General features: G+C 45.3%; 1 protein-coding gene and 1 long non-coding RNA gene across 2 annotated transcripts; one reads left to right on the top strand and one right to left on the bottom strand.

Moving 5' to 3' along the window:
- Nucleotides 1–2,512: 2,512 nt before the first annotated feature.
- On the top strand, nt 2,513–6,697 carry LOC130527599 (uncharacterized). The gene is made up of 3 exons (XR_008951080.1): nt 2,513–2,698; nt 5,284–5,337; nt 5,427–6,697. It is a non-coding gene; the product is annotated as an uncharacterized LOC130527599 (long non-coding RNA).
- A 6,935-nt stretch (nt 6,698–13,632) lies between these two features.
- Nucleotides 13,633–20,877, bottom strand: aimp1a (aminoacyl tRNA synthetase complex interacting multifunctional protein 1a). The gene is made up of 7 exons (XM_057035437.1): nt 20,732–20,877; nt 18,667–18,797; nt 17,735–17,848; nt 16,283–16,441; nt 15,173–15,381; nt 14,921–15,089; nt 13,633–13,891 (listed from the first exon to the last, which is right to left on the bottom strand). Coding segments are annotated over exons 1-7 (951 nt in total). The 5' UTR covers nt 20,734–20,877; the 3' UTR covers nt 13,633–13,724.
- Between the last annotated feature and the right edge of the window lie 119 nt (nt 20,878–20,996).

The following is a 20,996-nucleotide window of genomic DNA, read 5'->3' as shown; positions in this document are numbered from 1 at the left end:
ACATTTTTAACTCACGGCAGGTCGAATCGCCACAAAAGAAAACTGCTTCTTGACGCGCCAAACCCGGGGCAGGTGTTTTTGGGCCATCGCGCCTGTATTTCTATTTAGCGATTAGTGGGTTGTTGGGGTTTTTTTTGCACTTTTGGACGGGCAAACATTAGAAATGAACAGTTCCATATGACTCGCCACTCAAGAGATTTGCTCGCACGCACCTCCTGAGACGATTCAAGAGGACAAATAATCTGGATGTTAAACAGGACACCCGGATAATCGCATGTCCTCACGCTGATGGTATGTGTTCAACGCGAGCGTTGCGTCCTGCAGCATTTCCATCAGCATAATCGGCCTATTTACACCTGCCCAGCGCTGATCTCAACGCTCTTCGGGGGTCGTGACTTGGTTTTTTTTTTTTCAGCCTTGCAACATCTGTTTCGGCTTCCCTCAGCTCTGCCCCCGCCAGATTTTGAGTGATTAAAATTATGAGAGCCCCAGTGGGAACTTGTTGTTTGTTGGTATACATGGTGATTTTCTTTTCAGGAAACAGGGTGGGGACTCTAGCCAATTTAAAGAATGAGTAATTGTGAGGGAAAGGCCACCCTGGCAAGTGCAGGGCTGAATACTGGAAGACAATGTAAAAAAAACTAGCAAACCTGTCAGGTTTGATTTGAGGTACAACAAAACTCATGTTGCCTAGTTTGATGTCTGTTGTTAGTTAGTAATCACGGCTAACTGTCCTGCCAGAGACGTGTTTATGTGTAACCAGTTGGGTTTCTGTTACAATCAGAAATAAAGCTCCGGCTTCTCTAGGCTGACCTTCTGTCCTCCGCAGGACCAAGACGTAAAATGTAGATTTTCTGAAATGATCAATCTAACTGTCTTCCTAAAACGTAAGTTAGTTTTTTTGAAGTCATTTTAGGTGAGTCTCAACATCCATCCATTATACAGTAAGTCAGAACGAGGCTTTGGACATTGGTGCTGGTCCCCCGCTGCCCGGGCCTGTGCAGGATAGACCAGGAAGTGAAGCTAGAGGAAGTCTAGCTAAGACCCTAGCTGAGAGGCCGTGTCAGAAAGGTGTGGATGGCATAGCAACAGTAGTGACTTAGCTGAACGGTTGGTGACCTACTGCACAGAAGAGTTCTGGGGCCTCTATACCAGTGAGCACCCAGGACATTGGCAGGTCTTGATCTGTGACTATGTGACAAAAAAGTTCCATACATCATCTGAAAATACAGATATAATTTCAAATCCAATTTCAAATATCTAGTGGTTCTGTACTTTGTCATCACTGCTAGCTTATTAGCACGCAACACTAGCAGAGTAGGTAGTTTCTGCTGCAGGCAGCTGAAGATCTCTGTACCTAAAAGAACCTCAGAAGTGTCATGCAAGGCTGGAAAAATTTTCTTTTCGCTGTGTGAAAAGCCAGCTGGAGAAATTTCCTAAACACCAACCACAAAAATTGATACTTTCAGAAGCATTTAGATTGTACTGGACAGTTGGACAAAACAACTTATTATGTAAACGTTATTGTTGGTTACACGGCATAAAGCCAAGCCCACACAGGGCTTCTTTTTGGGATGAATATATAACATTTATTTACCAAGAATAATTTGTAAGGTTGTAATTAATGCTTTCGGTTGGACAGTCCTCGTTCAACCTTGTCCTTAAAGGCTAAAAGGTGTGATGCTCCAATCTATCTGCTGTTATCAAGAGCAGATTGATTTCAATGCTTATGTGTGTTTCAAATAAGCATTAAAAGAGAAAATTGCCTCATACTTCAAACTCCTGTCGTGACAATTAAAACAAACAAAATCTGCAAGCAAACGGATACATTGTCAACACACCAACACAACGGGACCAAACGTTTTCTGCCGAGGCCAAAAACTTTGTGCTGTTTGGTCGTCGCTCTGGTGGCCACAGTGAGACGAGCCGAGCTTCAACTGAAAAGGACGACTCGGAAAGAGAGGAAGACTGTAGCATGTGAATGTGTTTAGGCTGGAATGCAAGATATGCCCTGTCAGATTCGCAGCTCCGCTTTGATCAGCCCGCGCCCCGGTGTATAGAAACTGGATCGAAAGATTTGTGTGGGTTTTATTGGCTGGAGTCAGTAATGGATGGCAATTCCTCAGTTCAAAGGCTGGTTTTGTCCTGCGTGGAGACGAGGGCCACGAACGCCTCCGTGGCCAATATCCTAACACAGGTTATGTATTAGGTATGAAAACCTGAGTGTCTTGTTGTCATGATCCAATATAAAGCACCGTGGCCAACCTTTCATAAATCATGTAATTTTATGTGTGTGTGTGTGTGCGCGTGTGTGTGTGTGTGTCCAGAGTAAAATCACATGTAGCTAAACTACATGCAACAGTCACCTGTGTGTCTGAGGTTAAACGAAAAAAAGTAATTAAGAATGTTATTTTTTGGTCATTTGGATTTATTTTTAATGTATTTGTCAAAGCTAATATGAGATTTAGCATCTACTGCTGGCCTACGCCTGTTCTGGTTGGTGCTCCGGAGTCTCAGGACGCGTTTGGCACCGTCCGATCAGTCTGTGGCGCTCTCCGTCATCGGACCGACACTTTCCCGTGCGAAATTTGCACACGCGGGGACGAAGACACGGATGCGTCTCCGTCCGCCGTCTGTGTCAACCAATGGGGCCCTGGAACCCGCCACGATCGCAGCAGGAGATCCATTTGTCAAACAGGTAAACCCGATACTGGGCGTCATTGTGCTCCTTTCAGCAGCTCCAAACGATGACACTGCCCCTCCCACTCCCAGAGGACAAGCTTTTACCCCCACCCATCCCCGGCTCACTGTCGTCCCTCATCTCTAAAAGGAGGCTTTGTCACAACGTCTCACTTTGTCAGTTTAACTTGATAGTTACCATTGAGTTCTTGTGGGTGGTAAAGAGTACAATTTCCTCTGGCTAGATAATAAACTCCAACAATTACTGGAACCTTCCCATGGCGGATCCGTGGGTCCTTTCTCTATTGCCTGTCCTTCTGTCCATGAACCCTTGGCTCTCTGTCTCTCCGTCTCTCTATTATCAGTCGATCTTTGCCTTCCTCCCGCCCCTATGTGGTGCAGATGAAATATTCCACGATTCCCCACCAACTATGATTTAGCTTTACCGCTCTGTGGGAAGCAGGAGCCAAATGACTCTGTAAGCAATCAAGGCAAAAAGACAAACACATGCCGCATCCCAAAGTCATGCAAGCTCCATCGTGATATTTATTTACACCATGAGATGATCTGGCTTTGCTAAACATCTTCTTCACGCACCCTTAATTGAGTAAACTGTTGACAATACTTTTCAGTTCCCGCTGCAACGTATTTATGGAAGCTTTTTAAAGTCATTTCTGCACAAATTGGATAGAGCAAATATAAATGAGGCTGGATGTTGCTGAAATTGTTTTGGATTCCTCCTGGGGAGCTTATCCACAGTGGCCAAGGCTGCAGTGCATCCACTGAAGGCTGCTCGATGGGTGGTTTGGACCCCGACGAGTTTCTGCGCTCAGTCAGTTCCAGGTTGGAATGAATCCACTTAAAGACGGGGGAAAAAAAGCACGACTTTATGTACCAGGGGGAGATTCGAACGCACATTTGCGACTTATTACACATTACAGCTGAAGGAAAGCATTAATAGAGGTGAACCCAGGTGTGTCCGCACATGTAATGAATGCAGTTGGATTCGATTCAAGCATGTGCAGCACCATTAATCAGCTGCGTGTGTTTAGAAGAGAGGAAATGGCACGACATGAACACAGAGAGCAGAATGGGCGAGAGCACGTGTTCGCATTAATCCCATTGCTGATGCTTTTAGCAGGTCGAGCAGAACTACAATAATTACAGACCGCTGCATTTCAATCTGATGATGACTTTCGGTTTGTACGCTGACCCGTGGAAAGAGCAGAAATTAAGATATACAGTAGTGTTCTACATCTTCTTCTGCCAAATTCCAGCGTCTATCCATCCCTTCTCTCCCCTTCCGGGGTCACGGGAGGGCAAATTTCACTGTCTGGTGAGTTAAAAGGAGTTTTTTCTTCCCCGTGATGCTACTTAAGGGCCAATCTTGATTGCATCAGATACTATATAAATAAAGTTAAATTGAATTCCCTGAAGCCGAGCAGCCCATCAGGGGGAGCTCTCCGGATGTTAAAAAGCATACATTTTGGATCAGAATGCTGAAATATCCCTTTTTTGTGCTCCCCTCACTGGTCTGTCTGTCAGTCTGTTCCATTGCAAACACACACCCAAACTGTCCGGCTGTCCCCCGAGGGCGCTCCTTTAGCAGGCTGCCCTCGCTGGCTCTCAGCGGCGTGCTCAGGAGGGACCCGGGGCATGAATGAACGACCTGGAAAGCTCCCTGTTTCAGGTGACAGGTGCGCGGAAGTGGAGCTGCAAGCCAGGCCTATTATGCCCCCTGACATCCATTCATTAGTAAAAAAAAAGAAAGAAAGACATTTGGGGAAGAGGGAGGACAGAGGTTTGGCCCCACCCAGCCCGCTCGGCTCATCCCCCACCCTCCACGCCAGGGACACCACTGATGTGACATCATGTCTCTGTCATAGAGTAGACTGCATTGTTGTCAGTGGCTCCCTCTGACTTTTTGCTTTCCCTGCTCCCTTCCTCTGCCCCCCCCCCCCCCCCCCACACACACACACACCACACACACACACACTCCCTCCCTAGTCCCACCCCCCCTCTTGTCCTCCTCTCTTTTTGTTTTGTTTTCACCAACAACAAAGGGACGCCAGAGTCAAGACTGGAGACATCCTTCCTCTCTGGCCATTAAAAAAGACACATCCCCCCCAACACACACACACACACACACACACACACACACGCTCAGCTCTCACACACACACATGCTCACAATGTGCTCAGATCTTTACATTGGCTTTGTATTTGCTGTTACAGCAGCGTCCATGTGTGCACCATGAAGCGGCCCGCTGCACTTCCCTCCCTCACGTACATACACACACACACACACACACACATGCACACGCAAAATGCATTCACAAAAAACAGACACATACAGACACCAACCCTACCACAAAACTGGCTGCCAACCCATCATTATCAACAGCTCGCTGGGAGGTTTTCTCAGACACTGGAGGCGACGTCTCACTCACTCCTTGATTAACTGCTACCACCCAGATTCATTTACCATAGCTGATAGGAAGTGAGGTCCTGTGTGGGCTTGATAGGGGGATGGGGGGGGGGGGGGGGGTCTCATAAAGTCATCTCGTGATTTCCTTTCATGACATAACTTTTTTTTGCCTTCCAGATTGGGGTCAAGAGCACTGGAGAGGGGAGAAAGTCGACCTCAAAAGGTGCATAGGTAAGATTAATGACAGGAAATATGACGTAGATGTAGCGGCAACAGAGGAATCGGCTGTTCTATATTTCCTATATTTCCTTCCTGTTAAGGTGCTGCGTGATCTATGCTGTTCTGGTGCAGCGTCCTCTGGGGTCGCGCCACTTGTTGGAGACAGTGATTTATATCTGAGGGCGCGCTGGACGTGCGCAGATGGTTGTGGGATGCGTTCAGGGGCCAGTTGTGCTGCGACATGCTGAAATCGGAAAATGAAGCCAAAAATCCGTATATGGCAAAATAAAAAAAAAATCTGTTTATCCGCCGAGAGGCCTGTTTTCTGCTGCTGGAATGCGCCGCTTGGCAGGTGAAGGGAACGTTTACCAGAAACAATATCCGACGCTGTCGTGACAAATTAACAGCCCCCTCCTACCCCGCAAGACATTTTACAGGCTTTGATGGGGGGTAGAAATAAATGCTGTATTTGAAAAGTTGCGCCAAAACCAGCTTGATACTCGGGCTGCGCGTTCAGGAGATTTATGGACCGAACTTTCCCTCTTGCAAACAGCTCCAACGAGGCGTGAGACCGTCAGTGAAGTGCACTTTACACGCAGCGAGCTCTCCCTGACATTAACGCCCTTTGTTCTGTTTCCTCTTGTAATTCTACTTGTGCATAACTGCGCAGAATGATTGCTTCCCTCCTTTCCTCTGGCAACGCGCACATGACAGGCTTGATTACTGCTGAGTCAAGCGCAGAAGGCTCCAACTTGCGGCGTCGCAACGATAAAATAAAAGCCTGTCGGGAATCCATAGCGGGGCCCTCGCGTCCAATGACTGCGTGTCTGATCTAGTTAAGGGTTCTGCAGCGCACTGCAAGCGTCTTGGCGTTGGCCTCCGTCTTGGCTAAATCAGTCCTGACAAATCGCAGCGGGAGCTTCACAAAGATCTCTGTCACCACCAGAGCGTCAGTGAGGAATGGCGCTTCCTGTTTTAGGGTTTGCATGCTCACCTCCTGGGAGCCCTGGACTCCCTGGACACGCACATTAGGTCAGTTGGTTACCGCCTGCAGGTCTTAATGCAACAAAAGAGAAAAAAAAGGAAGATATTTGTGTCTCAATCCTGGTTAAATAAGCTATGACTTAAATCGCAACACTTTGAGCCAGCGCTTGAACTGACCCAACATCAGTGTGCAACAGAAATATTTGCTTATTGGACTCGCCGCGGTGTTATGTCACACGATGGCGAGTAACAGTCCATTTCTTGTCTCATTGTTGACTCGATGGGTTACACCCTGGAATGACACGCAGGGATTTTCTCATTCTGAAGCGCTGTCTTTGATTAGATTTGATAGCCGTTTTGTTTTCCCTCCACGGATGACATCGCTCCCTTTCCAAACATGTGGAAATGAACGTGCGACCTGGAAATGAACGTGCGAGTACAGCCTGCGAGCCTTGGGGGCCCACAAGGATCAATCCTGCTTTGGAGCCGAATCCGATGCCACTTTTCTGCAGACTGGGCGATTTCAAACGGCGTTTCAAGCATCCGTCAGCGGCGGTCGATCCCGGAGTGATGACAGTCAACCGTTGACCTCTAACGTTTGTCATCGTTTTCTTTTTCACGACCCCGCTGACCATCAACCGATCAGTCTCCTCGGGCCACGGCTGACTCCCGAGACAAAGCCAGCACACTCACACGACTCCAATTATTATATCAGGTCTCCGCTTTTCAGGCTTAGAAGGATGTTTTTGTGTTTGTTTGAGAAATTATGGGCGTCCGGTCTGCAAGGGGGGGGGGGGGGGGGCAACATTACCTGGGTTACAAAATAGAGCAATCACAATGCTTTCACAATGCTTTTTGTCTCTCTTTTCACGTACCAGTAGCGCGCGGTGCAACCTGACCCTCCGACTCTTTTAGCGTTGTGTTTACCTAAACGTCTCTGAGGGACAGGCCGCGGCGATTATTGAGTGGACATCCTTTCAACGTTCCACTCAGCAGCAGGATTCCCATGCAGTCAAAAGCATTGTTCTTACACAGGCAGCAGCTTAGACACACAACTCACACCAGACTGTCCTTTGTGTATTTTTTGTCTGTTTGTTCTTTATCCGTGTAAAAGTTCTTTGTTTCTAAAATAAAAAAGAAGTCAGTTGTTGGACTGAAATTGGCTCTTCTCTGAGGTCCCACCAAAGATTGTGGTTCCATGCATCATCTCGGGGGTTGCTTTTAAGAACTCGGGATGTCGTCGACGCAAACCGAGTTTGATTTTTGTCCCTTTCGCTCTGCCGTTCTTCGCCCTCTCTTGCGATTCAGCACATTGGACAGCTCAAAGGGAGATCTGCGCGTTGCTTCGGATGAATCCTCGACATCTGGAGATGCCACATCGCTCCCGTTAATGACACCAATTATGGTCCTCCAAACATCTGCGTACCAGCTCCAGAATTTATGTGGATCTGCGCCTGATGGAGGAGACAGGCGACGTCCTCGCGATCAAGAAAAATGGCTTGGAATCATTCAGGCCATTAATCCCAGTGACATTTTTGTTTACCCCTGTAACCTAATCTGAGGCCTTTTCTGAGATAAGATCAGTGGACGAACTGGCTTCTTACTCCTAAGTGACTCTGTGAATATATCTCAAACAACCGCCAAATGACTGATGGGGTTTCAAACAGAGGTCACGGTAGTGAGTTTAAGGTCTGCTATTTGGCATGTGAGACTTATTAAGCATTAGCTAACAGCGATTGGCTTGTTAATCAACGCACATGCTGAGTGGTGCCTGGTGGTACGGTTCAGGTGTTGGGGGCTTTTTTGATGTTTGACACTGTGTGATGGTGGATTACTGCATTGATACCCAGCATGTGTGAGAGGCGAACAAAGAAAATCAGCAGAAACACCTGTTTAACATCTGACTGCATTGTTTTAGTAATAGGAAAAGGCATTAAAAACCATATGGAATACACGCTTCATCTCCACGCAACACTAGAGTGATGTCGCCTCCTCATTCACAAATATCCAGCTTGGCGATGGCGCATGCGTGTTTTTAGGATGTAAACCTTTTTTTGGGGGTTGGGGGGTTCAGGGTGATTGTTTGCATGTGCGTGCGGTTTGATGGTGATTCAGCATCAGGATGTCAAAATGCTGCATCAGCACTTTGCATCCTGTCCACCAACGAGGGGGTTTCCCCCCCAAAAAACAGCAAGTAAGCGCAGCGAGTGTTAAAAGGACAAAAACGAGACATGGGGGCGCGGTAAGGACCGCAAACACCGGCTCCCCCTTTAATCTAGTGCCCTTTAATGATGAGGAATCGAGATTGCACGATGCAGCCCGTCGACTTCATCAGCTCTACTTTCCTGTGACCGAGACCAAGACAAAGTCTCTCGACGTTCTGCTCAGCCATTCACGGAACTAAAGCCGAAAGGCCTCTGAGATCTCTCAAAGTTCCCAGTCCCGTCACCCTTTCTTGACATCTTGGGTTTCACCTGTGGATGCAGCCGCACAGCAAAGCCCTCCCTGAAACGCACACAGCCATGCGCCGTCAAGGAAAATGAAGACAAACCCGAGCTGTCAGGCAGAGCTCGCCGGCCTTATCTCGTCTGACACGAGGAAGCGTTCCCGCAGGCCTGTCGAGCGCCAGAAGACGAATGGGCTAATCAGGACGCAGTCTCCAGCGCTGCCGCCTCTGGGGGGGTTCCTCTGGGGTCAGTGTTTGTGCGAGGTGTTTTGGTTTCCAGCCTTGGGCGGACTGGCAACCCGGTGTGTAATCCGGGCTGACACGGGCCTTGCAAAATGTTTTGAGCTACGCCGTTTCTCCACCATCTGTGAAGACAAATGAGTTTATAAAAGTGAGCAGCGCAACTCAAAACACATGTCCCAGCAGCCTTTTCTTGCTGTTTTTCTTTTTTCTTTCTTTGGCAACAGGTCGAGCAATTAGTGAAGCAAACCACATCCTCATTTCCTCTGCTCTGATAGACTTTTTTGAATCAAATTTCTGTTTCCGATACGGCCTTTCATCACCTCACACACCGATAAGAAGCGCACGTCTCCATGTATCAGCTCCAGCATGGACCAGCATCGCAGAGTGGATGAGATAAGCACGCTCGGGATAATTATGAGGTCAACTGCTTCCTCCTCCTCCGCAGCGCTGCAGCAGGAGGATCGCAGGTGAACAGAACTTTCCCCTCTCCCTCTTTAGATGTCACGAGTGACAGATTAAAGGGTCATTTATGAGGATGAGGGTCAGCTCAATTGAGCTCTTTGTTGGCCCTGGGCTGATGATAATTTAGTGGGTGGGTTCTGCCCTCCGGTGGTCAGCGACAGCAACACCTCTCCACACAAAATAAATAAAATTTAAAAAAAAAAAATCCCAAAGAGTGCGTCCCCTCAGATGTTCCAGGGCTGAAACCACAGCGGTGATAATTCCTCACCAATGTTTATTTCCAGCACTCCTGCTTTAATTACTATTGTAATTTAGATTTTCTTCTTTAGAAGGGTTCCAGCGGCAAGAACACAGCATAGAACCTGTTCTTTTCAGACAGCTGTGGGGTCATAAGTTCCTGTAAAAAGGTCAAGAATAGTCGGGGGACTGTATAATTGAGACTGTGCATCTGTATTTGAACGTTTCCACAAATATGCACGCTTGTACTTCATTCTCAGCATCTTTTTATACACCCATGTTATTTGTTTGCCGCTCTGATTGGAATTGTTTTGAATAGTTGAAGAATAACTGGGATTGATTTCCTGCTTTGAGTCGAACCCCAAAGGCACCAGAACTGGAGAAAACCTCCAGCTGTTTCCTTCGGAATTAAATACCCATTTGCGTCTCTCCCTGGGAATTCGTAGATTCTCATTGTTTCCTGTTAGAAAGAGGAAGAAGGAAAGGGAAAAATAAAGGTCACAGCAATTCAACAAGTGAAGACAGCCTGCAGGAGTTTATCCACTATCCACTAATATTTACTCCGGTGAGATGATGTGCAGGAACGCTGGCCTATACATGAGCAGTGTTTTCAAATGTTCGGAGCAGGCGGGCGACGAGAATAGATCTCCACCAGCTGAAAGAAACGCTTGGATAGCATTGTTCACTGCGAATGCTGCTGAAGCATGAAGCCACACACAGAGGAGCCTTCGAGAGCTGCCCTTTCAACTGCAGCCAAGAACTGTCCACGGAGGATTATCTTCCCCTCAGTTCTCCGGCTTTGTTTCCATCCAAAACATGTTTTCTGTCCATCAGCCGCCATTGTGAGACCCAAGCTGTTGATTATTTTAATTTGTGGGGTGTTTGTTTTTTGATCATCTGCTGGCCCTCGTGGTGATCGCACACGTGTTCCGCTGTGACGCAGCCGCGAGGAATGTTGATGGTGTTAAGATGCCCAGTGCTGGTCAGAGACAGGACGGACGAATGTGATCAGAGAAAGTCGTCGTGACTGTTCGGGGCCTTGAACCCATGTATTTTTAATGGAGAAAAGAATATTATAGGAAAAAATGTAAACCTCCTGTTGGCACTATTCAGTTTGGATGTAAAAAGTAACCTGATGGCCGCCAGATCTGTTCAGCCTAATCAATATTCGAAAAAGCATCTCAGGAAGCGAACGCACCACGATGCGAAATGAATAAGAACAAAAAGAGTTGCGCAACAAAGCAAAGCCAATCGCACGGAGAAAGGTTGGAACGATGGCAAACCTTCCCGGGAGCCCACCAGAATTTACGCCAAGAGCGTTTTGATGAGTCACCCAGGAGGTCGTAAAAGAGTCCAGATGAGCATCCAAAGGGCCCAAAGGCCTCGGTCGCCCCGGTCGAGCTCAGCGTTCCCAAGTCCTCGCTGTTTAAAGATGGCATCATGGGAGAGTTGCGAGGCACAAACTATCGACGATCGAAATAAACCAAGAACATCTGACAAAACAAAAAGGTTTACAGCCCCACAGGACTCCTGGGATGGCGCGCTGTGGATTTCGTGAGTGAAAAATATTTTTGGAGAGGACAAAACAAAGCCTTTCACAAATAACCCAACCTGCTTTCAGGGCCTGGATGATTTTATCATGAGTGATGGAACCACGGCCTCTGCTCGCCCATCAGTTATATTTAAAGATCAAAAGCACGCAGGCAACTCCAAATCATCTAAATGTGATCAAACGAAACCTTTGGAGCAGTCTTATCTGGTCAGACTTCAACCCAAGTATGACACTTGATGTAATTCAAGGAGGGAAAACCCTTGGTGTGAAATAAAAAATGGTTTTGCAACTGTGTTCCTCTGAGAGGGGAACCACACCCGTGTGAACACGGTCCCGCTCAGGGTTTCTCCCTGTTGCTCGCACTGGCTCAGGCTCTTGCGTTCAGTAGATCGCCTATCTTGACAGTAACAGACGCCTTCTAAATGAAGTTAAATTGAATTTACCTCAGCCTGTGATGAATCACATTTGACCGGATGGGTCGTGGAGTCTGAGATGTATCATTATGCTACATTAAACAGCTTCTGTATGATGCAAAAATACATGAGAACTGGAGGGTTTGGGTTTTTTTTTTCATTTTGGAACAGGATTTCTTTTACTTTTGGACAGGAGTCCGTGTTTATCCAACAGTCTGACGGAGATTTTATTGCTACACAATGAGTTGCGTCAGCAGCCAATACATCATTTGGAAAACAACGCTGGGCAAAAGACAATAACACATTGATCAAGTTGACAGGAACCTACACACCTCCAAAAAGGGTCTTGAACCAATCAAGATACACGCCATTTCTGGATTCACACCAGATCGGGTCTCGCGGAATTAAACGGCGAAGCCCGGCGCTCCAAAATAAATCCTGACGTGCATCCCAGAGGTTTGCATTCTTTCATAAAAACCTGTCACAGTTTGACTTTCACGCCCTGCTGAAATAACTGACTGCTTGGCTCCAGAAGTGAGGCATAAACTCTCGCGGCCTCAGCTGTTTCATGATGTGTGCTGTTGGGTCAATCTTCTGCTCAGCTCCGTTAGCCAATGTTTGGAGAAAAGCAGTATTAAATTTGCCTGTTAGTCATAGTCACCAATGCGTTAAGCTCCAAGACACGAATAGATTTATTTGGGTTTTTCCAAAAGTTTCGATCCCTCTCTGCTGGTGATCTGATTCAGTCATGTTGTGCCGTGTTGTGTTTCAGTGCGTCCACCTCTGTAAAGGGCACGGTGAGGATGGATCACCTGCGTCAGAGGGGAGGTTGGGGTAATGAAACAGGGGGACTTCTAGGTTGTTGTGCACTTAAATCCAAATATCTGGGATGCAGAGCAACGATGAGAAGGTGTCAATTCCAAAATCCAGTCCTAATGGGCCACAGACCTGGTGGGATGTCTGTCCTACCTGGTAGATGCTTTTACCTGGGGTCCCACCTTCCACAGAGGAAGAACCAGATTTACCCTGGTAGGACAGAAAACCTGGCTGGACTACACCCCTCAAAGACTGGGTCTGGGCACCCCTGGTGCAGGGCTTAACGTTCTGCATATACAGATATAAACTGAGGATTTCTGCATTTTAGGCCCCCCAAAAGCTTCATATGAGGACACAGGTTTAAAAGGGTCCTTTAAAATAAGTGAGGCCTAATTTGATAAATCACTGAGGTCCGAGTTTAGGACGGCTCTAACAACCTGAGTGCGCCCCCTTGTGGAAGTTGTCAAGCACGTTGCTCAGTCTCCAAAAAAGAGAAAAATTATAAAAAGAATATGTTCTTTGATCATCTTTGAGCTGGGATGTGTGCTCTATTTCGTTGCTAGGAGACAAAACAGATTTTTCTTGTTTGATATTGAGAGTGAAACATAGCTTTGGACAATAAAGCTGATGGATTCCAGAATTCGAGATGTGGCTCGAGATTTGTCAAATTCAAAATGTTTGGGAACAACTGCTCTTTTATACGCTGCAGGAAGAAAAAAAGGTGAAACAGAGCACAAGCGCCAGAGACAGAGTAAAACAGAGGACTGGCCCTCGGAGAGCGCGGCTTTGAACCATGACAGATGTTTTTGTAGCGTCGATGGCCTTAATTATTGTAACATTAGAGGCTCTGGTGCACATCTCTCAGCTTCGTTTGTGGAGTCCGATACTCGCGGAGGTGGGTGTAGCCCTCTCTTTTCAAGGGGACAATTAGATAAAAACAATGAAACCAGGAGTGCAAGGCAGAAAGGTCTCCCCAGAACACTTTTTAAAATAAATAGCCCTTGCAAAGTTTGGCAAGATGATCTATTTTCGTCAGGTTTTGCAGCCCAACAACCCCGATTTAAAGTACGTGTGACTGAGGTTGTGTGTACCTGCCAGAGCCGATCAAGTGCTCCAGTCTTAAATACTGAAAGCGAAAACAACTTACAGAACCGTTTTACTGGTTAAATCCACTTTATTCCCAGTGGGGTCATCTATTCATCACAGCATTCGTCCCTGTGCTGCCAAGTGAGGCTGCTCTCTTTTATTATTTGATTCCACTGTTGTTCATGGTTTGAGATTTGCACACTCCTTTGCCGGCTACTTCGAAGGCGGCCCCCTTGTAGGTGGCGACGCACTGGTCATCGGTGCGCAGATCTGGCTGCACCTGTTCCCAAACCTTCTTCTTGGGGTTCAACTCTTTGTCTGGTTCACCTGAAATGCACGAGTCAGTTTGATACATTACTTTTCTACAGACAGTGCAGTGCAGTGTCCATGAAGCTGTTTGGTTTTTTAACATATACTTAGAGGAAAAAGCAAAATCTACCATAAGTTTTAGCTGAAGATGCGCAGGCCGTAATAACTCTTTGTCAATATAGTAAAACTTCCCAAAATGAATGAAATCAGGGAAAAAAAACATTGAAAACATGAATTAACAGCAGGATCGAATGGGGAACACGTACTTTGTTTTCTTTAACAGAAACAAGGATGCAAGTATAGGAATATTCTAAGATTATATATATAACAGTGGTTACTTAGTATGGGTTTATCATTTCCTCAGGTTTTCAAACAGTCACGTCTGTTTTTCCATGTGCATGTGACCAATTATTGCCAGAGGAGCAGACACTGATTACAATGTCCATTTAGTTCTGCAATATATCTTTTAACCTATAAATAACAGGGTCTGGAGGCAATGATGTTGCAGATTCCCTGATTAGAATGGTGGAAATATGTAGATACTTTATATCCCATCTGAGGTTATAATAGGTTGTCTGTAGATGGTCAGACTAATTGGTAGCTGCTAGCATGCTAATTAAAAAAAAAAATCATTAGGACAATGCTGTTAGTGGTCACAATCCAACATTTTTCCATTTCCCAGCTTCTTTTTATCCTTGTTTCATCTTCAAGTAAGATTTGTCTTGTTTTTTTTTAAATTTAGCCAGTGAAAGTAAGTTGGGCATAATGATTAAGGAGCAGCTGGGAGAGTGGTCCTGCAGTGATGAAAGTGTTGGCTGTCACAGCTCAGAGGTGGCTACATGGATGAAAGATCAGCCAATAACGGCGCTCAAGGGCCATTCGCACACAGACCTTGAAAGTCCTCTAAGCTTGTGGGGTCTAAAAACACATCAGGACTGGTGGAGAGCAAAATTAACCGACAATCCTCTGCTTCATTTCTTCACCTTGAGTGTTCAGAGACACCTTTGATTAATCTGTGGTCGAGGCGGAATGAACTGGGTTAAGTACCTGGAAAACCCTGGAAAACTATTTTGTCTCCAGCAACTGCTCCACCTGGAGGATCCAGGATTTCCACTTTGTCTGGGGAGCTGGCACACATGACCATGGCCTGGGACACCACACCTCTCATCTTGGCTGGCTTCAGGTTGCAAAGCAGGATGGCCATACGGTTCTGCATCTGCACAGAAACACCAAGAGGCACGTTTACAGCTCTGAAGACAAACCAGAGCAAAGTCAAAGTGTGCTGCAGTTCTGCTTTACCTGGTCCAGAGGTATGTGCTTGACCAGTCCACTGACCACAGTCCTGGGAGACGCTTCCCCCACATCCACCTGCTCCACGTACAGACTGTCGGCGTCCGGATGCTTCTCGGCTTTGATTATACGTCCCACGCGCAGATCCAGGCGAGACACGTCCACCTTGGCTTCATCTTGGCTCGGGGTGGCCTGTTTCTTCTCCGCTTTATCTCCTCCTAGTGCAGAAGAAAGGACCGTCAGCCTGGATTAGAATGTGTTAAATCTATATTTAGTTATATTTAAAGAGAACTGAATGTGGAAAAGAGGATGATGGGAACAATGCTGGACATCTGTCTGGAATCAGATTTAAGTCCCACCCCCCACCCCCCGTAAATGAAAACAAAGTGATAGGCCTCGGGGTTGCATGCAGGAGCAAATGACCCATAGATTAAAAAAAACACAAATAAGGAAAAAATTAAATCCCTCTCCTCCTCTTCCCAGAATCCTGTGAAAGCTGGAATGATGATATGATGATTAATAAGTGATACGCTGAGCGGAATGGATGAAGCCCCCTTTCATTGTTTGGTTTGCTCCACTTTACGCTGATCAAATGTTCCCAAAGTCTTTAATCATGTGTTCAAGCCCCAACCTCTCATTTTCCACTCCTCTCCCCAGTGTTTGTGAAGTGACGACAGTGATGTAACATCGCCGCGGCTCCGCCGGGGTTAAGCGCGGGTCTGGAGGGCGCACGTTTAGACGAGATCTTCCTGCAGGCTTCTCAGGAGGAAAATAAAGAGGAAGCACTCGCGTTGTGCAACTGAAACGTTGAGACGGGATCACGGATTCTTGACACCGGTTCCATGTGCAGCTTATGAACCGGGAAACCCAATAAAAATACAGATTTGCTAAGAAGTGCAGCCCAGTGATCTTGATCTGGCAAAGATACTGCTGCCTTTCATTGAGTATCAGCCGATACTGGAAAAATATGTTTGGAGAGAAACCCCCGCTCCAACTGCTGCGGGGAAACTGAATGCGAGTGCTGAAATAGAAAAGGGGGGGTGGCGAGGATGATGGGATATGCTGGCTGTAGGACGCAGCGACCGATCTGATGGGGTAGAGCCCGATATTCAACTCTACCTTTTTTCTCCGGCTTCTTCTTCTTGTTCTCTGCTTTAGGTGGGGGGCTCTGGACAGCGGCAGGTGGGGAGGCGGCGGGCGGCGGTCCAGATGCTGCGGGAGGCGCCGGTACTGACTTGCACTCCACTGAGGAGTCACCTGATGTCATGGTCACGCAAACTAAAAGAAAGGGGACACAGAGGTTTGATCTCCAACACAACACACTGGACTAACATCCTGCTACCAAACAAGACATTTAACTCGGAGTGTGTGTGTGTGTTTTGTTTTTTTTGGGGGATGGGGGGGGGTTGGCTCTCCTTGTGTAAACTCAGTGATGGCAAAATGACAGGGAACCAAGGAAATGGAGCCATAAAACAGGGGACAATGTCCTGCAAAAGCGCTCTAAAAGCAAGAACCCCTCATTGAAAGGCGCCGTTGATGGAGATCCGACGGGATCTAGAGCCCGAGTCTGACAAACACTGGCACCCAAGGGTCACTGTGCTGCTTTAATTATCCTAATTCTATGTTATGCAAAGAGCCGAGACGCTGGAACACTTAACAAACGAGTGTCTGCATGCCTTTACTTTACAATAACTCTGCAGAAGAAGCTGATTCTATACTCTGAAGCCCTAATCCTATATAATCGACATGCTTTCTGACACCACTCGTCTTTTGTGTTGTTTCTATTGCTCTTCTTCTATGGTTTAGTCATTAGAAGGCACAGAAGAGGCCACTGGACTGTCGTGAGGTTGAGGTTTCATAGCTATTCCATTTCTTCTTCTGATACCTGAGCTGGTTGGAATAGAAGCCTTTTTGGAATTCCTGAAGGAAAACTCAGGAGAAGACAAATGATGAATGATAATTGAGAATAAAGACAGTAACTCAAATCCTCTCTGAACGCCTCGATTATACCAGACGAAAGCTGTCTAACCCCTTCAGTTTGACAAAATTTGACACCGATTTATCTAGACAACAAAATATAAATATACAAGTATTAATTCAACTCTGAAATTGCCATTTAAATTTGGCCTTAATTAGAATTTGCTCATCTCAATAACAAACGGGCAAAGCTAAACATCACAGAGCGCTACAGTGCACAACACCACACTGAGCTGTTTCTCTAGTCCAGATCATTCCTTCCAGTCTCCTTGTCATCCTGCAGCTAAAATCTGAGAAACATTTAATGTGTGTTAATGCTCCAACGTGTTTATCTTGAATATCAGCGTGTGTGTCAGACCCAAAACCAACAACAGATACCGTCTCCGTCACTTGGAAATTGAATTGAAGCGTCCTGATGAAGTTGGAAACAAAGACACATTTGATTACAGCGAGCTGCAGCAACAACGCCAAGATGATATCACCGATAGTAAGAAGGGATTGTTACCATAGCAACAACACAGGAACAACATCAGCCTCAAAGGCAAACATACGCTGGCCCGGCAGTGGAAATTTCTGCTGGCCAACACGACGTACCTCCTCTTAGCCTTTCTTTTTCCAGCAGCTGCTTTTTGAGTTCCTCGATGTCGTTCCTCAGTTTGGCATTCTCCACCATCAGTTTCTTCTCTTCTCTGACACTGGCCTGGACCACTGCACCAGGAAAGAGCTGCGTTACCTCTCAGCGCTGAAACTTCAGTCTCCCTCAGGACGAAAGCTAACGCGCGGCTGACGACGGTCAGAAACCAGGCGGCAATTATCGCAATATTATAGGAGGTCTGACCCGAGCCGCGTGTGTTGGCACGACATTAGGTACAAGAACGGGTCAGCAGAAGGTTGGGATTTTAGTTGATTTACAATTTTTTAATGATTTCTGATTATTATAAATGAGTTTGATGATCTCATTATTGTAAAGCGTAAAGAACATCTTAATTTATGGATTTCTAACTCATTTTTGGTAGTCAAGTAATGATTTTTCTGTTGAGGGTAAAACAAAACACAATCAGAGCATCATCCTGCACTTTGATCCAGAGGTTTAAGATGTTTTATAGTTTAAACAACATCTTTTCTAATCACTATAATGATCAACAGATTGATAAAGTGAAGGATGATGAATGGGGAAAGGTTCCAAACCCGCGAAGCGGAAAGCACGTAGTTAAAATCACGGGCTTCTCGTATTTGGGCCCTCATGTCTGTGAGTGTGACAGGAATGGCTGATCATCATAATAATCAGATTAAATCACAAAAACAATCATGATTTGTGGCTGCGTGACTGAAAATCCTTTTTTTTTTTTTTTAACGTCAAATATTTAGTACCTCCAATATTAAAGAGAGTAATCTAATAGATTATAACAGGACTCTATTTTCAGTAATAAATGGTGGATAAGGATGGTGGATTCTTGAAAGAATTCTTTAGCCAGACTAGGAAATAGACAAATTAAGACAAGGTATTTGCAAATTGATCATCTTACTGGCTTTCTCCTTCAGCAGCTGGACTTGCTGTTTTAGGTACTCGATGATCTGGTCAGCTTCAGCCGCTCGCTGCTCCAGCCTCAACAAAGGATTATGAGCGCTCATCCTGAACAAGGAGCGGGCTAAAAACCTGCCAGAGGAGGCAAAAACAGCCATGTGAAAGATTTAACTGCGGCAAAAGTCTGACAATAGTTTGGAGAGAAGTAAACAAAGTCTGATTTTTACACAGCGAAAACACCGACTACTCTCTAAGAAGACAGTGTGGCAGGATGAAACCTCTACATATCTGCCTTCAGGAGCTGCCAATTAGATTTTCCTATAAAAGCAAAGCTGGATTAATCAGAACAAGTTGTCAAAATATGGTTCTCTCGTTGCGCAATATTAGCAGGGATGGCACTTCCATTAAAAATATTTTCTTAACTTACATTTATTGCTTTTTGAAAAACAGAACTTTTCATGTTTTTGATTAAGTTTAGAATTTATGGTTCACAGTGATCTGTCACCAAGTGAACTCTAGCTTGCAAAATCTTCTAAATCCCATCTCTATTTAATTATAACAAATGGCGAAAATGAGAAGGGACGTGCACAGTGTGCCCTTTAATCTCAACTTTCGGTCCACATGTGCATTCAGTTCTGATGACTCGGTTCAAAAGCAGTGAAGAACTGTGGGCCAGGCAGCTGAAACACCAACGGACACCAGTTTGGGGTCAACTTTTTTTTTTCTTTCGGTGTTGTTGTTAATGGTGTTGAACTGAGCCAATTACTTAAGCCGAGAAATGGGGAGGGGAAGGATTTTTACATGGCCGAAGCGTGGGGAGGAAAACGTCTTCCACTTATTTCAGGGAGGCACTGGAAAACAACAGCTGGCCACAGATGAAAACAAAATGTTGGGAAATGAGGAAATTAGAAACACAAAAGAGCTGGAGTTGATAAAAATCAATGATCAAAGCATTTTTGGGGGTAGAAAAAGACAAAACTGCTTTCCTTTAAATAGGACCAGTGGTGAAATTTTTTTAAGCAAGGGCCAAAATAAAGCTGAATGCACAAATCTTTTCTTCTATTGAAACAATTGTTAATTTACTTGTTGACTGTATATTATAAATATGCATGCTTCTATTTAGAATAGGGGAAAAAATGTTCTTGCATCACCCAGGATTGTCTGTCCGCTTTGGCTTCACAGTTGGACTGGACATGAGAGTAGAAATGCACAGCATGGGATCTGATTTCATCTATAATTAGCAACATTCTAAAATCTGTTTCGTTGTGTTAGGCAGGTTTCAGTAGCTGAGCCAATGTTACAGACTCCATTAAAGCACCGGATTGCTGTGGCAGAGATGAAATCGCTAAGATAAAACAGCTTTTTCTTCACAGTAAATATGCAATATAAATGTAAATGAACATGACAACAGTACCTAAAGTTCCTGGTAGAACCCACACACAGATAGGGACGTCAACAGGATATTTGGTATCCCATTTGGCAGTTTATTTTGAAACTACTGAAAGTATCCACATGTATTTATAAGTTACAGAATGCAAAAGTAACAATACTAATGCTATTACCATTAATAACAGAGGACAGCATTCAAAATCTCTAAATTCAACCCTTGCATATCCTAGGGGTAGGATATACAATAACCACAACCGGATAAACATTAATTGGAAGAAGATTGCTTGAAAAATATGTGTTAGAGTTACAATTATTGTTCATTACATTAAGAGATTATTAAAATAGTGCTAACAGAAGCCCAGGCTAGATCCAAAAATAAAATAACTGTAATAATCAACCAAATATATCGTTGTAACAAAGGTACTTTCACTAAACTTTGGATATTTACATCAAAACAATGTGACTCGATAATGACAATACAGATTTAACTGGAACCCATTAGCAGATTGTCCTCATATTCTGGAGTGTCTATTTTCTACTCCACTGAGGCAAGGACAAGTGTTTCAAGTTAAGTAAATGAAACTGGTTTGAATTAAACGCTGCTATCTGGAAGCTAGTATTTATTAAGTAAAATATCAATCAAAGCCGTAATTAAAATGTTTGTATTATGAACTTACATGGAAGGCTGGTAACCACTGAACACGTTTCCCAACCCTCCAGCCGGGGACTTCAGACGTTTAGGTCCTGCTGTCGTCGAAGTTAATTGTTAGTCAGGCAGTTAGCAGTCTGCCGCGGAGAGATCGAGTTCGGCGTGGAGGAATAGATCTCTATATCATCAGCGTCTGACACGTCCCGCTATCATACGGTTAGCATATGTTCTGTAGATCAATGCTTTTGGGGGCGATAAGGAACCAAAATATATTGCCTGTTTGTAATTTCTAT

Source organism: Takifugu flavidus, chromosome 6, assembly GCF_003711565.1.
Source record: "Takifugu flavidus isolate HTHZ2018 chromosome 6, ASM371156v2, whole genome shotgun sequence".
Lineage (NCBI taxonomy): Eukaryota > Metazoa > Chordata > Actinopteri > Tetraodontiformes > Tetraodontidae > Takifugu > Takifugu flavidus.
The sequence above is the reverse complement of the archived record's forward strand: the minus strand, read 5'-3'. Positions and strand labels throughout refer to the sequence as shown.

Excerpts from the sequence above, each read along its gene's own strand:
- aimp1a (XM_057035437.1), bottom strand. Across the intron at positions 17,849-18,666 it reads GCTGCTGAAGGAGAAAGCCA|TGGTCCAGGCCAGTGTCAGA; the intron begins GTAAGATGATCA and ends TTCCTGGTGCAG. Across the intron at positions 13,892-14,920 it reads AGTTTTCCAGGGTTTTCCAG|GTGAACCAGACAAAGAGTTG; the intron begins GTACTTAACCCA and ends CGTGCATTTCAG.